This window comes from Prinia subflava, chromosome 16, assembly GCF_021018805.1.
Source record: "Prinia subflava isolate CZ2003 ecotype Zambia chromosome 16, Cam_Psub_1.2, whole genome shotgun sequence".
NCBI classification, from domain to species: Eukaryota; Metazoa; Chordata; class Aves; order Passeriformes; family Cisticolidae; genus Prinia; species Prinia subflava.
The window spans coordinates 3,659,571-3,676,529 of NC_086262.1; the positions used below are offsets into that span (position 1 = coordinate 3,659,571).

The following is a 16,959-nucleotide window of genomic DNA, read 5'->3' on the forward strand; positions in this document are numbered from 1 at the left end:
CCACTAGTTCTGAACTTGTCTGGAAGGTTTCAATGTACACTGAATAATGCTGGTCATTCATCTGGTTTAGGATCGCTGTCATGCACGCCACAAAATGACTCTGAAAGCAAACCAGGCAGAATCAACACATGTGGACTACTTAAAACATTGGATTGTACTCTTTCTAAAGTTGAAGCACATGAAATGCCTGAAAATCCCTTTATGTATGTAAAAATAAATAATATTCAAGCTCTTGCAAGCCCAGATGAAAGAAACAAACTAAAAACTCCAAAAGGATTATTCAAAAGCTGATTTGGCAAGGGACAGGCTCTTGTGAGAAAGCTGCATCATTAATGAGACACCACATGGAAACACACATCATGACAAGAAAACTTCTCATATAGAGTACAACTCAGTATCACCTTATCCTAAAATGCATGTGATGTTCCCTAGGATCCTTCTATTAGGAATTCATGGGAAGAAAATACGTTAGAATCAAAATTTTCTAACAGTTCTGTTATTCACAGGAAGAAATAGTGCAAGAAATGCTATTTTTTACATTCTGCAGGTTTAAGCATCTAGTAGAGAACTCACAAACTTCTATACAACATTATGACCTTCATATCTCAAAACTTCTTTCAAACATCCTCAAATGAAAGTATTTAGTCTTTCTCAATTCCTAAAGTCAAAACCCTGAAAGATACAACATGATTGCCTGCCCTGAGTTTTCACTAAGTTACTAAAAGTAACAAAGATGTTCCTTTCCCAAGCAACAAAAGTGAGTTTAATGATTTCCACTTTTCCTTTGAGACTGTGAAGATTCCCCCTCATTGATTCCTTTTAATTTGCTGAAGTTTTAATTCTCAGTTTAACAACGAGCCTGCTCCCAATGCTTTGATTTTATTTTAACAACAGAATTGGTGAGCACACAAAATCCTTTTCTGGATTCCCTGGAATCCTTTCTGTGCCCCGGCTCGGGGGGTGCCCAGCCCTGGGTGTGCAGGTGGTGCTGGGGATGCTCGGTGTCACTCGGATGCTCAGTGTCACTCAGATGCTCGGTGTCACTCGGATGCTCGGTGTCACTCAGATGCTCGGTGTCACTCGGATGCTCGGTGTCACTCGGATGCTCGGTGTCACTCGGATGCACGGTGTCGCTCAGTGTCACTCAGGCTCGCTCTGTCCCGCTGTTACATCAGTGGTACCCAACCATTTTGTCCCCATTCCGGGGCAGGGAGCAGCTCTGCCAGTGGCTGTGTCCCTGCCTCAGCTGCTGCCTGTGACCACTAGAGGTCTGGTTCTTCCCTCCACCGGCTGCTCTTCGCTTCGCGCTGCTGGGGCTTTATTTATTTATTCCTCCGTGAGCAGACCCAGCACACTTCTTGCATACAAAGAGTGAAATTACAACCTAAAGGACCTATCGTACCTTCTTTTGGAGTAACCTTAGTGCTACTGGGAGCCTTGCCTACTTTTTCAGGCTAAGAAGACTCATTTTCTGCAGGTAAACCAGAAGCTTTCAGGTAAGAAATCGTGTGCTCTCGGGTACTGATGCTCTACTAAAAGAAATGCTGGATTTCCTGCAGTAGTACTTCACTTTTACAGTTCTGGAGCAGACAAATCTTTGCTGTGGTGTTAAATGCATAGCTGAAAGGAATAATGAATTGCAAAGGATTCGGTGCTGAAATTGTGTGGGGGTTTTCTTCTCGTGTCTTGATTTTGAAAAAAGATAACCGGCAGAAGTTAGAGAATTGCCACGAAAAGCAGCTTGTATTTTTAGTAGTTCAACATTCATCACTAAATGCCTTTCTAGACTCAAATAATCACTGCTTAAAATAAGCAGCATTTCTTCACAAGCATTGAATAGATGTATCATGATGCTTAAGGGCATAAAGACTTTAAGAAGGTTATTTCTTTTGTTAAAACCAACTTCAAAAAATGTGTCTAGCTATGTCTGTGACCGTGGTACAGCACAAATGCCTTAGTGACTGGGCATGGTGATTTTAAAATTAACAGATGATATGCCTTGAAAAGATCCATAAGCAAAGATCACATCCTGCTGGCCAGGACCTCGCATCAAACCTGTCAAATTCACACCAGCTGGACTGAATGAAAATGAAAAAGGTGTCAGTAAAGAAGGTTTGCTGCAAAAACTTCCTCCATCCTTCCCATGTAACAGTAAAGCAGGGAATTACTAATACTGTCTGATCTTGAATCATTTTCTTGCCAGCAATCTCAACTATCCGAAATCATCTGGCAGTGCATTTAAGGGTTTAAAGCTCGCCCCTCCCTCCTAATCCCCAAATGGCAGCACTAAATCTTGGCTTCTCAGAGGCAGCCTCAGATCCCTGAGGCGCCCCTGCACCCCCAGCACTGCCACCCTCACTGGCAGAACTGGAGGATAACACAGTTCCACAGCTCTGCTCAAACCTGCAACACCTCTCTGCCTCCACTGGAATTCTCCTCTGGGCTTTAAGTGCCTCTTGCTGGCGGGTGCAAAGAGCAGAGCTGCCTGTAACACAGTAAGTTGTGCACAAGGACCAGCTCCTGTGCCTGGACACAGCCCCTGTGTTTGCAGGATGGGCAGGGGAAATTCAGAACCACACAGCAGTCTCTTAAAAAACTTATTAAGTGAAACGCTGCACATAGGGATTGAATGGGATAAAAGAGGTGCCAGACAAGGTGAAGTTCAGGTGGAATCCTAGCAAATCATTTTAGCTGTGCTCAAGCTCGTTAGGATTTAGCCTGTGAATTACAGCAGAAAGCATTAATTAGAACTAGGTCAAATGTATAAAAAATGAATGTATCAAAGTAAACAACTGCTGAGACAATGGGAACAGAAAAAAACCCAGAAACAACTCTGCATGGCTGTAAGGAGATCGAATAAAATATTTCCCAACTTCAATACATTAATTTCCTTATGAACACAAAAGAACCCAAAACAGAAACAGCACTGAAATCTATTTTTTTTAATTATCCAATTTTCTGTCAGACTTCAAAAAATGTGTAAAGAAATTGGGAAATTGATAGTATAAATGTTGCACTGCTGTCAGGAGCAGGAACATGAGTAAATAGGTGGTCAAATGAAAATAAAACAGAGGAGAAAATGTCCAGGAAACATTTAAATTCTCTGTCCATTTAAAAACTCCCCTAATTAATACCATATATAAATGAAATAAAGTGCTGTCTTTAGTACAAATATGGCAAAGCAGTGGGTGAGGTGAAAGAGATGCTGTTTTGGTTGAGTATATATAAAGTACATCAAAAGGAATTGCAGACTTATTCTGTAAAACAAACAGGGCTTGCTGAGGTCAAGCAGGAAGATTTGGAATCTCTCGCACTGCTCAAAAAGTGCAGAGTAGCAGTGGATGCAGCATGTGCAGGGGCAGAAGCAGCTGAGGAACACCAGGATGGTCTGAGGGAGATGACAAACTTCAACACCTAGCAACGCAAGCCCAGCACACTTTGGAAAAGCAGAGGGTGACAGGTTGCCGTAGTAACTTCAAATAGAGCAGCAGCGCAAGGATGAGGCAAATGCACTGCAAAAACAACAGAAATAACATGGAATGAAGCTGCATTTTGTTCTAAGCTAGTAGAAGGGTCTGAGTGGCTGCAGGGTAGGCAATCCCCACGCAGATGCACTTCTGGCAGGACTCAGGGGGAGATTTATTTAATGTAGGCACTTCTGTAGCATTTAACCTCATTAACAGAGCACTTTACCAAGGCAGAGCCTGAGTGTAAACACAAAGCACATGGACATGCTCCTTCTGCTCCCCCTCACAAGCAGGGTCAGCTCAGGGGGCTCTGCACCATCCTCACAACCTCTGACCCCACACCAGTGATGGTTCATGTCTGACTGGCACATGGCTTTCATTATGGGGCAAAGAAACTTCATCAAACAACCCAGCATTTTGGTGGTGTTTGCAGCAATCGTAGATTAGATTTAATTCTGGACCCCCTTTTAGGATAAAACAGAAGTTTCAAAATTCATTGCATGTTAGAAACAGTAATTGTAAAAATGAAGAGAGTGAACAAGAATTTCTTTGGGCCCTAGAATTCTGTTTTGGTTGGGGTTTTTTTTTTTTTTTTTTGTTCAGAAGTAAGTACAAACATCTTTCTGGAGCAAAAGTGATAAATATGTCATTGTGAGTGTAATTAAAGAAAAACGAACCAATCAACTATTTTAATCAAGTGTTAAAAATCATCAATATTTATGTTGTACCAGAAGTCTGTTATTGAGAATGTCTCCAAAAATGTCTTCACAGAACGATTGAGTCATCCCAGCTGTTCCTTGTCATGAGCTAAAGAGCAACATGAAAACAAGGATGGAAGATGCTCAGAGATGCCACAAAGAACCAGAGTAGCTTGAAGCCACAGCTCCTCAGAAAACCCCACAAAACTTTGAACACTGTGGCATACGTAGGGGTTGAGACAAACATCTTGATCATATTATACAAATACTAAACAATACCAATCTGAAAGGAAAAATAAGCAGAATTTCAAGTGAATTGTTGAGGCAGTAGTTCTGCTTCTCTCCAGAAATAGATGTCCCTGCCAATGCATGTGCAGGCCTAAAATGTACTGTTTGGAGCTGGAGAGGCACAAATACATAAACATTAGGACAGGCTGCTATGCAACAACCTCCAGCATCCATCACGTGTGAAACGGGAAACAGCTCCCGATCCATACAGGCTTGGAGCCTGCCAATGAGCACGTGGTACTAATAATTCATTTACAGTAACACTCATCTACTCCTAGTGGGTGTGAGTTTTTAATTTTCCATTTATACATTGGTACAGTTCATTGGTTCTGTCTCCTTGTGTTTTCTAGCTGACTGAACAGCACCCTGCTTCCGCCTCTCACTGACAGCCTTGGATTTCTGACTGAAAACATGCTGGGCTGTTTTTGCTAGTTCTACCATTTTCTTTCCATTCACAAGATTTAGCTAAAAGCAGGTACAACTATAAAAGCAGCAGACTACCAGGTAGAATAATACACAACAGTTTTGTAACACAATGAGAGAGTGACAGCAGCTGCTCTGTACAGTTTTAAGGTATGTTACAAGTTAGACAAACACAACAATTTTGGTATTATTTCATTCAAGACTTTTCCATGCATAGATAAAAGCAATGAAATAGTAGTTCATGATAGGACATAAAAGTAGATTTTCATGGAGTATATCCTTTGCCACGTTTTGTTGGTTTTTACAGGGGTGTATTTTTGTACTGATTTTCCAGCAATATTCCAAAAAAGATTTTTCATTCTCTGCAATGTTTTTTCTGCTGCTGGGTTCTGTTGTTTGGCTGATTCTGTGCCCTAAATCCACTCCAGACTTTCTGCTACTGTCTCTGGTTGATATGAACACTCCACCATAATTGATTTAACTTCTGCTTAAGTCTGTGTTCAAACACAGTTGTGTAATTTAGTACTTTTCCTGTAATATTAACTTTGTGTTCATCTTCAAGGCATATTTACAAATAAATTATGAATAGCATTAATCAATGAGGTCAGAAGGCACAATGAGCTCAGCTGGTCAGGGCATGGTGCTAATAACAGCCAGGTTGTGGGTTTAATACCTGTATGGGCCATTGCCTAAAGAGGTGAACTCAGTGATCCCTCTGAGTCCCTTCCAACCCAGAATATTCTGATTCTTCTGTGGTGCTGTGATCTGGAATGAGCAATCATTGCTTGGAAACTGAACTTGTCCAGAGCACAGTTATCATTTATAAAAACAAAAAAGAAGAGGAGAAGCTGTTTCACCTCCTCACTTAAAGCACTGCTGCCACACTCCTGGTCTGGGTTCTGCTCTGCTGGGTGAAATCTCCCATCCTTTGCCTGCAGGGATCTGTGCAGCTTTTCCCTCCTCCTCTGCATCCCACTGATTGTCTCCCCACAATCACTTGAGCCCTTCCCCAGCCTGCTCCTGGGGCCAGAAGGATCTTCCTGCCCTGTACATGAGATGTCCACTGAGACAGCCCCAGGGCTGTCAGGCTGCTCATTTCCCTGATTTCTTATTCCAAGTGCTGCTGCATTGCCCTGATGCCACTCAACCAACAGGGCAGGCAAACAGGCAGAGCGTGGCTGGTCCTGCTGATGCCTTGGGAAGGCTGACCTGGAACAGAGACTGGGCAGAGCTGGAGAAAAAAGTAGGGATTTACTGAGAGGCCTTTAGGGTACACCTTGGGCAGGACAAGAGCCTGACCAGAGCTACACCCTAGGTAGACCCAACATGGGCACAGAATGGACAAACAGTCACGAGGTCTCGCACTTTTATAAGTTTTGGTCCATTTGCATATTGGGGTTGAATTGTCCAGTTACAGCTCCAGGTTGTGAGGTCTCATCCTTCCTGTTCCTCCCTTCAGCCCACTGTTGTTTGTGCTTTTGGGCCTGAAAGTTGTCCTTGGTCTGCAGCAGGAAAGGATTTGTTTTGTCTCCCTGCTCTGTGAAGAGAGCTCACCAGCTCTTAATCTGAGGCTCAGAACTGCAGTCCTGGGCAGCACAGAAGCCGAAAAACAGGAAAGCTAAAACTCAAGGCATCATTTCCCCCCTTTAGAGGCTTGACAAGGCCTTTTCCTTGTCAAGTGTCCACTGCCCAGTGTCCCCATGCACTCACTCCTGTGTTACAGATTCCAGAGAAACGATGGAACTACACACCAAGTACAGGCAAGGAACAAAATTAAAAATACCACCCATGGTTTATTTACTGCAACAAAGGTTGGCCAATCTCTTCCATTTGAAAGGACTGGAAACCAAGCTGGGAACTTGCAGGAAGTGATTCAGGGGCTGGGGGAAGAGTTCCCTGCCCTGAGGTGCAACACAACAGCAGGAACCAACTCAGCCAGGGCTGCAGAGAACAGAGCAGCTGCAAGGGAGAGCAACCCTGGGGTCCAAAAGAGCAGAACTGAGCAATCCAAGCTCTTCAAAGTGCAGTAACATCTTTTATTGCTTTGCCATGTACTTTAAATTTACACAATGTGAAGACGAATGTCTTGGATGATGATTCACTTCCTTAAAACGAAACAGAGCCACCTCCTGTATTCCCAGAACTGTATCACTCTATTTGATTTTGTTCTTTTTCAGCTGCACTTACTGAAGACAGAGCAATTAAATTAAATTTCAACTACTTGATCAGAGATGAGACTAATACAATACATTTGCGAATGGCTAAAACAAAGTTTTATCACAATCGTTCTGCTTAAAACTGTTGAAAGTCATTTCACTCCAGAAACTTCCTTCTTACTTTTAAATTGATCTTATGGAGAAAATAGGGCCCAATAAAAATAATTTTCCAACAAATTACGTCCATCACACTAACAAATCTACCCACGGTAGGATTGATTAATAGCAACTAGCAACTGTTAGAACAGTTTTAATTTGCATCTGAAATATTTTTCGTATGTAAATTATATCCAGCAGAGGCTTTTATTAAGTTTTTAACTGTTTTGTAACAGTGGGCTCCACTTTTAAGCTTGAGAAAAAATCTTGGAGTCTGGTTAGCAGCATAACAGGCTAAAACAAAAAATTCATAGCAAAACCCACCATCTTTCTAAAGCTTTTCACACTGAATCTTGGATAGGTTGCTTAATGGAAAGCATAGGGAATTCTCCATGAAAGAAAACCCTGTGGAAACACATGTATGAAGATGAAAAGATAAAACTCCAAAAATTACAGAATGTCCTGCCAATGGACACAATCTACAATCCACAACCTACAGACAATTATGCATCCTCCTCAGGTATGGGTCTCTTCAAGGGATGTCACTTATGCCCAGCCGATTGAATTTCAATCATAATGTAACAAACAGAGAAATTTGATACTCTAATAATATGCAGATGGAAATTTCCCAAATAGCATTGTCTGCATCAATTATTTGTGCACATGCTAATCTGTATTTTTTGGGAGATTCTAACACATTATCCTTGGGCTCTGGCAGAATAAGGAACACTCCTTTAATAACTTAGCACCAGCCCAAGAGCTGGATTCATTTTATACTTACAATAAAAGCAGAATGAAGATGAGAGTTGAAATTTCTTTGAATAAATAAATCAGGGATTGTTTTAGCTCTTGGTTTTTCTTCCATTTTTTTAAATGAGAAAGAGAAAAACCAGTCCAAAGCCTGTAAAAGGGAAAGAATTGCAGAGTGCCCTGGCTTAGGCTCCATCAGAGGTGTGACTGTCCCGTGGTTGCTCAGTCACTGCAGTCCAGGAGCCTCTGAATCCTAAAACCACAATGGGACAAGACTGAACTCATATTCCTGGCTCTTTGGAAAATGCACCAGGATGCTAAAAGCTGACATTTCTGCCCCCCTTGTATTAAATCCCTCTGACAAAAATTATATCCTTATTCTGAAATTAAAACGTGCTCCCCCAAAAACCTCCAAACATAAACCTCAGAAAAATGGGTGAGTACTGATATAACAGCACGGTGTTACAACAGGTCTTCCCAAACACAAACTGGGCTTCAAACAGTTTTCAACAATTTCCCAAACATGATTATCAAAACTTTTTGTGGTGCCACGTCATCTGACCGTCTGAACTCCTTCTGAGGATGCCGACTGTGTGCCAAAGGACACTTTGTGGTGCTTTACTGCCAGAATATTCAAGGCTATTTGCAAAGATTTATTTTTCCTCATCTCTAGGCTAGGATTTCATTCAAATAGATTGTCTTGCTAAGAAGCCAGGGTGCTAACACCTTCTCCTGGTCAGAGCAAACAGAAATAATGAGCGTGGATGCATGTTAGGGAATTGCAATCCTAGCAGGAAACAAACAAAAGCAGAACCACACGCATATAAAGCAAACTTGATCAATGAGAGTGCCAGAGAAATATAATTTGTTATGCCTCTGCTACTTAGAGTTTGCATCACCTGAGCAGTCCTATAGTCTCTTATTTTTATGATTAGTCACTGCAACACAGAGTGTGTGGGAGCACCAGAACATATCTAACAACACACACAGAGAGAAGGTGATGATTAGAACCATTACAACCTACACCTCCACTATATTTTCTATATTAGGGCTATTGCGTTTAATAGCAGCTTCAGGACTCTGCTGAAGCTGTTCACAAAAGCTTTTTCGATCATGGTCAGTGGTGTCTTCTTTGTTCTCATCCTCCTCTGAAATGCCACCAAAGGACCTGTGGTGAAGCAAGTAATTTTCCGTCTTTTCAGTTCTACAGAGCTGAGGGACAGAGCTAGCATTTGGTAGATATTGCACCATCACACAGTCAGAAGAACTTCCAAGATATTTGAGAAGATATCTCATATCTTGACAACACCCTTCTGGTATGTTTTAGAAACAAATTCTTTTCCCATATTAGTTAACATAAAGCCATTGAGCTGAATGTTCCATTCCAGACCTGGGTCTGGTGATCCATTGGGTGGTTCCTGGTCAAAGACTCTCCAAACTATGGCTGTAATGCTATAATATTAAGGCAAGAGTCTGGGAAGCTGGAGGGACTGGAATCAAATTTTCCATTTAGATTATTATCAGTTTTCAAGGCATGTTCATTAAGAAGAAGAAAAAAAAAGTAACTTGTTCTGCTCAGTTTTTGTTTTAAAGAAAGCTGCTAATATTTTATACCTTAATACAAGATTTCCTAGACTGCAGAGCTCAGTGTCAGGAATTCAGTAATGGAGAGTATTTTTTTCTTAAGTATTTCCCTTAAAAGAAAAATGTCTTTCTTACATTTAGAAAACAGGAAAATAAAGCATTTAGCACCAGATCAAAGCCATTTGTCTTTTTTAAAATGGCACTGTATTCACATAACATAAAAGTGTCTTTTATTTGATCTCCTCTAGCTACAAGGTCTTGATCTCCAAGACTGCTAAATACAACAAACATTAAAATATTTTAGGAATATTTAGCAAATTATTACAAATCATTGATATATATTTTTTAAAAAGCTTACAACCAAACAAGAGGAGAGCTAATATTGTTCATATGTTGATTCTGAATGAATAAGGCAGTAAAGAAGGAGGAAATTTGAAATACAGGAGCAGTAGTGGAGCTCCCTTGGCCCTTCCAGATTCTCACACAGCTCTGCCTGCCTGTGCTGCAATTAGAGAGTTCCAGGACATTAGGTCAGCCCTAGCAGGTTGTGCAGCCCAAGGCACAGATGCTCTGGAGGAACAGAGCATCCAAGCATGAAAACAGGAAACCACTAATGTGGTCCCAGGGATTTGGGAGAAGACAGAAAAAGGAACGTGCACTCTGCTGGGTTGAAGAGCACTGGGCAGGATTTCACTGCAGTGTGGGGAGCAGGTCCTGTGGGGCAGAGAAACCGGGGAATGTCCACGTGCAGGACGTGGGCATGGGCTGGCAGAGGGGTTTGGGCTGGCCAAACACTGTCAGCAGCTGGAAAAACCCAAACAGAGCCCTTGTTCAGATGATTTCCCTGCTGCTGGCTCCACGTCCTGCAGCAGTGGTGTCCCCACAGGTTTGGGCACAGCAGTGTTCCCAGAGAGCTGACGGGGAAACAGCCTGATGTGCAAACCTGTGGGGTGTCCTGGGGACAGGCAAAGGGCAGGAAAATCAGCCTGGTTAGTCTGCTAACAGAAATCTTAATTACTGCAACAGAAACAGCTCTGAGAATGCTGTGATTTTCTGGAAGCACTTCACAAAACAAGTGACACCAGGATTACAAACATCTCTATCAACGTATGAAATCTGTGTTTTTTAAAAAGGAAAGGATGTTCCCTCTGAACTAGGTCGATTCCTGTTATACAAGGATACTCATGCCCTCAGGCTGCCAGTTAGACATCCCTGCATCATAACTCTTCCTCTGGACTTAGGGGAATAACGAAGCAGTTTTGACAGATTACACATGGCAACATTTCTGTGGGTTCTATCAATTTTTAAGGTGTTTATTGGTGGTTTTTTTCATTTATTTTTTAATTGTACAAGACAAACAAACCAACCACCCAATAAAAACCTGAAACACATTCATAATTTTATCAGCTAACACATTATATGATAACCCTAACCCAAGCCTCTCTAACAGCTTCTGGGTTGTCTGCCTGGCTCAGCTTTGTGGCAAGGTACTCATTTGGGGTTTTTGTTTAACTTTTTCTGGAAAACTTTGGAAAAACTTCATGTCCAGTCATGTCTGAAGTGAGACACAACCACACTTATGTGCTTCATGTTTTAATTGCCTTCATAATAACACAGGTTTACATTTCAGTATTTTGCCTGTACCACGCTGCTACTTATCCAAATTAGACCTGAAGCTATTCCCAAGGAGATCTTTTGCATTGAAATTATTCTTTAAAATAAAAACCACTACAGTTTTCTGAAAATAACCTCATTGCAGGGCCATTAAGGCAACACAGTGTTCATATGGAATAATGAAGGAAGGAAGGAACTCCTGTAAAATTGCTGATATTTCACTAACAGGCCCTGGGAGATTATCCCAGGGATACAAAAAAGAAGAAAGGTCATCTTTGTTCCTGAGACAGGGCAGGCCATACTCCACATTATGTAACTACTTCAGAGGTTGCTCTTTTCTTCTCCAACTAGAGATGATACAATCATGCAAAATACTCAATTACTTGGGCCATTCTGCATTCTTATGCTTAGAAGAGGATCAGAAAATACAGGGAAAGTGAGTTTAAGCCAATATTCATCTGCTTATGTAATTAACTTTGTATTACTTTCAAAGGACTTCACATATTTCAAAACATATGAAGAACTGAAGTTTCTATAAATTTGCACAGAATGCTGCATGTCTTCTATCTCCTGTCTTCTTTGAAATTAATTGCCCTCTGTTGTGGAAAAATAATTTGAGCACACAAAAATTTCTTGAAGATATTTATTTCCATGTAGCCTTTTAGCTAGACTGATTGCAGTTCCCAAATAGAACTTCTGGACTCCTTCAAACTGCCAACCTCAGTAAAGAGTGAATAACAAAAACCTGAGGGACAAGCAGGTGCCACACAGCTCAGGACACTGCAGATTTATTAGATGTATCACCAATTATTAACTTTTATAACTATCTAAATATAACTTTGTAAGCTAAAAATAAAATCTGAATTTATACAAGGTACAAATTCAGTTAGAAGGTACCAATATTGAGAAATACCTGAAATGGGAAAGGCAAGGAAACAAACAGGCTTTTGTTTTGCCATGACATCACTGGGACATGAGCTGGTGTTCCCAGAGAAGGTGCTCATTTCTCCAGCAAGGTTCAGAGCCCTTGGAGTGTCCAGGGATGTTCATCTTTCACTCAGTGACCTTAAGTTGGGCATCAAAGGGTCACCTCTCCCCCTCTGTGGTGCCATCCTGGAAACTCAACAAGGTGGAGAGGAGAGTGAAATGTTTATCTACACTTTTGTGATTTATTTTTGTAAGCCATGATGCAGCTTTGCTCTCTGGACATGTTCTAGGACAGACCAGACACAAGATGCATGATCCTTAATGTGCCCAGCAGGACATAAATCTATCTATGTGACACTTTAGTGTGTTACCAGATCACTCTCTGTCCCCATCTCAACACAAAACAAAGTGTCATCATCTCACTTTTTCTGCCATGGCATTGAATTCCTTTCAAATATCATCATTATTATCTCACTATGTGCACTATTTCCTCCTCCTAGGTTCACAGAATTTCCTTTATCCCCTGTTTCTATGGGAGTTATGCTCTGTGCCAAAGGCCCTCAGCTACTGAATCTCAGCCCTTAACTTGGGGGCATTGTGGCTTCTCCAACAATAACCTCAAACTCAATTTCTCCACATGGAGAATTTATAGATTTAAGAAATTATTCACGTTAACATTTCTTGAATGTTAAGAAATAACAAATACTATCAAGATTAAGAGCTGCCTATAGAGAAACAATTAGTTACAAGGCTGATAGAAAAACTGTGAATTCATCCTTTTAGTTTTAAGGGTTTTTTCACATGTCACCTAAGCCCTTCAGTCATCAGGGGCACTTGAGTTCCAGCCAAGTGTCCACTCCCTTTGTAACTCAGATTGTTTCCAGCTCCATGAGAAACTAAACAAGCTTTGGATAAAGAAGAAACACACATTTTCTTTTAAATACCAGGAGAAAATGTTGCTTGGCATTTTTTTGAACACTCCATATTTCAGGATTCCTCAGTACCTGCTAGTACTGAGACAATTTTAGCTTTCATAATCTGCCCCAAGCCAGCAGTAACCACCAAAAAAAAAGTAAAAATAAAAGAATATTATTTGAATAAAATGAGAAGAACAAATTAGCCATTTGTTCATCTTACCCCAGTGGGACAAGTTTTGACTGAATTTTTATTCTATTGCTTTGAAGAAAAACCAGTATCTAGCCATAAATATTTTAATAATATAAAATAATGCTACACATGGTAAAAATGCTGTAACTTAGAATGGGTGTGTTTGTCAAAGCATGAGCTGCAGAGAAACTTTCATTTTCCTGGTGCTCCTTACATGGGGAGTGGTGCAAAGCTTGGAGAGCAATTGTAAGGCTAGGTTATTTTTCAGGCTATAAATAATTAACTGAAGTGGGATTCTTTCAAATCCTCTCCTCACAAAAAGCAAGGCTTCTCAAAAGCAAGTTCTCTCTACCTTTAGAAAAGGTAGTCAGGCAATAATGATGCTACAATTCAAATTTAAAGGCACCTGCCTTGCATCATCATAATAATAATAATTTGTGCACAAACAACATTAAGCTGCAGATTGTTTAAATATACAGGGCAGAAGTGGAGTACAAATTGACAGAATGAAGTCACAGAGAATTATGGATAAGTTGGTGAAGGAGAACTAAAACACAACTCTAAAATCTACCTTTGCAATGCTCATAAAAGAGAATAAACCTGCTGCCTTTCTCCTGGATTTGAAGAGAAGTATTGCACAACAGACCAGGCACAAGTAAAATATACCTGTGTCATCCCTTCCCATTATTCTATTGCAGCACAAAGCTACTGAGTTGTTAAATAGACAGTCATGATACCAACAGTTGTGTTCTTTCCAAATACTTTTAAGTCTTAAAAATCTGAACTTTAAATATCCCTAATGCCTTCACTATTGATGATATGAAACATATATTTTTGCAACTGCAAAGTCAGAAGAGGAGAATAAACATGAAGATTTATCACATAGTTCTCCTCTATTTAATTGTAACCCCTCTAAGTACATGACTGATCTCTCCAACATCAGCAGGCTGGTGTATTTGATATAAAATTACTTAGAGCAGAGACTCAAAATAAACACAGGTTTCCTCCTTGCTCTAGTCCTCACTAATCCCCCTCCAGAATGGATAATTCTGGCTCCTGGCAGGTTGAGGATAGGATGAAACAGAACTCACACAAGAACCTGAACCTCATTGCCAATCATATCACAGCTCCATTTTGCAAACATTGAGAGAGGAGCAGTGCCAAGGCATGAGGCAGACTCCACTGCAGAGTGACAAAGCCTGAGAAGAGCTTCCTGTGACACTGACAAAAGCTGTGGCCATCACTGCTCGGGGATTTTCTCAGAGGAGTCCCCAGCTCGTTGGATCCCCACCTCCATTTCTCCTCCACCTGTAGTTTTTTGTGCCAGAATTTGGGAGCCTGTGGGAAGTGTCAGTCTCTGCAGACACCCTGCCAAAGCCAATAAGCACAATTCCAGCCTCTCCTGCACTTACTGGCAGCCAGTTGCTGCTAACCCAGTCTGAGCTGCCGTAATTCAATTCCCTCACACCAAAGATGTTTTTCCAAACCGGCATCTTGGCAGAGGCACAGCCAGGTGTATCCAGCTGAGCACACAAAATGCATCTCTGGAGGATGAAATATCCGCTTACTCCCACTCCTGATGCCATTCACTGGTCTGGAGGAGCACAGGTAAAAAAGCCTCAGGATGCAATTTTAAATTCCAGCCCTGTTACCACGATGAGAGCTGGCCCAATATTCCCACCCAGGCTCCAGTGCTTCCACTGGGAACAGCAGCCATGGGATCATGGATTTCAGAGAGAGCTTGGCAGGGTTTCCTCTCTCACTGCCTCCCCAAATACCCAGGTTTGTGACACAAGTGAGAGTAACAGTTGACTCCTTACATTTACTGAAACTCCCACATACTGAAGTGGCAAAAAGAGTTCTGGAGATCCTAAAGAATCCAAAGTGAACACACAGTGCTTACAAGGCATTCCAGACAGCTGCAGCACAGCAGGCTGCTAAACACTTCTGGATGCAGCTTTGCATGGCATTCTTCATCTGAAGTGATAAATTTATTGGGGAAAAAACCCAGAAACCAACTGAAAGCTAAAGGGCTGCAGCAAGTACACTCAGAACTTGATTTTTAAATTGAATAAATGATGAAAATAACTCGTATTGAAGTCACCATCTTTAGCAAGCACTTTATACTGGTTTTAAATGGTTTTCCTTGCAGCAGTGTCTCAACAGGAGAAAGGTGCTGTGCAGTGGCAACCTGTCACACAGGAACCGTGAAAATGCAGCTTTTAATTTGCTACTTGGGAAAAAATAGTAAGTTTTGGTGTTTTAACAGGCACAATCAATATAATTGACAACCAAAGAGAAAGTTCAAAAGGTCATTTTTATGAACTGATCTGTCTCTAACCAAGTGCTGAGGCCTGCAAAGCAGCCCAAGGTGCAAACCTTCCTATGCCCAGGTTACCTACAGATCTACACACAGCTCTGTTAACATTTTATTAAGCCTGAATATAAACCTACAATAATCCAAAGTGTAAAATGCGTGCACACTTTAATACAAACATCAAGTACTTAGCAATATTTTTTCAACTGATAAGATTTATACAAGGAAGAGCACTGAAATGTTGTGCTGTGAAGCAGCTCTTTGGACACTTTCCAGCTCACCAGCCTGTCACATTGGATAACTTCCCTCTCCCTGTAGGCATTCAAGCAGTTCTTCAAGAGAAATTTCTCAGTTTTAAGTACACTCATCTTTGCAAACTAACACTGAAAAAAAATTCCAACTTGTGTCTGTGTATAAAAATGTGACTGAAATGCTTCCCTCTGAAGTGAATAAGGAGTTGTATCTTACCTCCTGACACTAAACCTTGCACAAACAATTTCCAGCATATGCTCCAGAAAAATAGAGACAAAAATATTTTCTAATCCATGAAGACATTTTTTTCCTGGCAGAGCAAATGGAATCTATCATCTTTTCAAAGGAAAAGAACTTTCATTTTTGTTGAAGTAGAATAGAAGAATTTCAAGTACCATGGTTCTGAAAGTTATTTCAGAAATAAGATCATCATGGTTTTATCTCTTAGTGCATCTTCAGCACTTCATGTGGAATGGCATTGCATCATCTCAACCAAATTATAGGCAAACCACACAAGTTTCATCCCTAAAACTTGCTTAGCTAAGTCCATTTTCTGCTGCAGTAAATATCACATCATCTTCTCTACCCAGTCTCACCAACTTGAAGTAATTTGCAGCTCTTGCTGTAAAATTAATCAGAGACAAAATCCTCTAATCTCTTCCATCAGTGAAATGTTCCCTTTCTGAGAACAGAAGCTTCCATCCTACCTGTATTCCTTATCTCTGTTCAATTCTCTTCTCCAGTCACCTTGATCCCACCTGGAGGTGGCTTACAAAACCCACCAGCAGGATTTGTAAAAAAGGTCTTGTCTTCTTCAGTCCCTTTTGCTCAAGCAAAGTTCCTTCAGCATTACCAAACCACAGCTGCAGGGAAAACTGGGAACACCCAGAGAACTCCTCTGTGGCCAGGCACACCAACAGAAACAGATATTCTGTGTACTGCCCAATTAGAGCAAGAAATAGAAGAATATTACACTAGACAAGCTGTGCACTGGAGAAAACTCCAGGTACAAAACTATATTCCACAAATTACACCATCTCTTACAATAAACACATTTACTTTCATAAATAGCTTTGTGCTTTATTCTGTGGGACCCAAAGCAATAAGGCCCCTGTGCACAGAAGCCATTTAAAAATCTCTGCAGTTTCATCTTTCCTGTTCCCTGCCAGCTTTTCCTGTGTATCACAACAAGCTGCAAATCTGCACTTCTGGGGGACTGT

The 16,959-nt window shown here is 41.0% G+C and overlaps 1 protein-coding gene across 2 annotated transcripts in view; it reads right to left on the reverse strand.

Moving 5' to 3' along the window:
• The window catches only part of DOCK2 (dedicator of cytokinesis 2), a 158,838-nt gene that overhangs the window by 60,641 nt on the left and 81,238 nt on the right, over positions 1-16,959 (reverse strand). For both annotated transcript variants that reach the window (XM_063413581.1, XM_063413580.1), the window contains exon 28: positions 2-100. In XM_063413581.1, coding sequence (XP_063269651.1) covers positions 2-100 — 99 coding nt within the window. The remainder of the gene's footprint in view (position 1; positions 101-16,959) is intronic.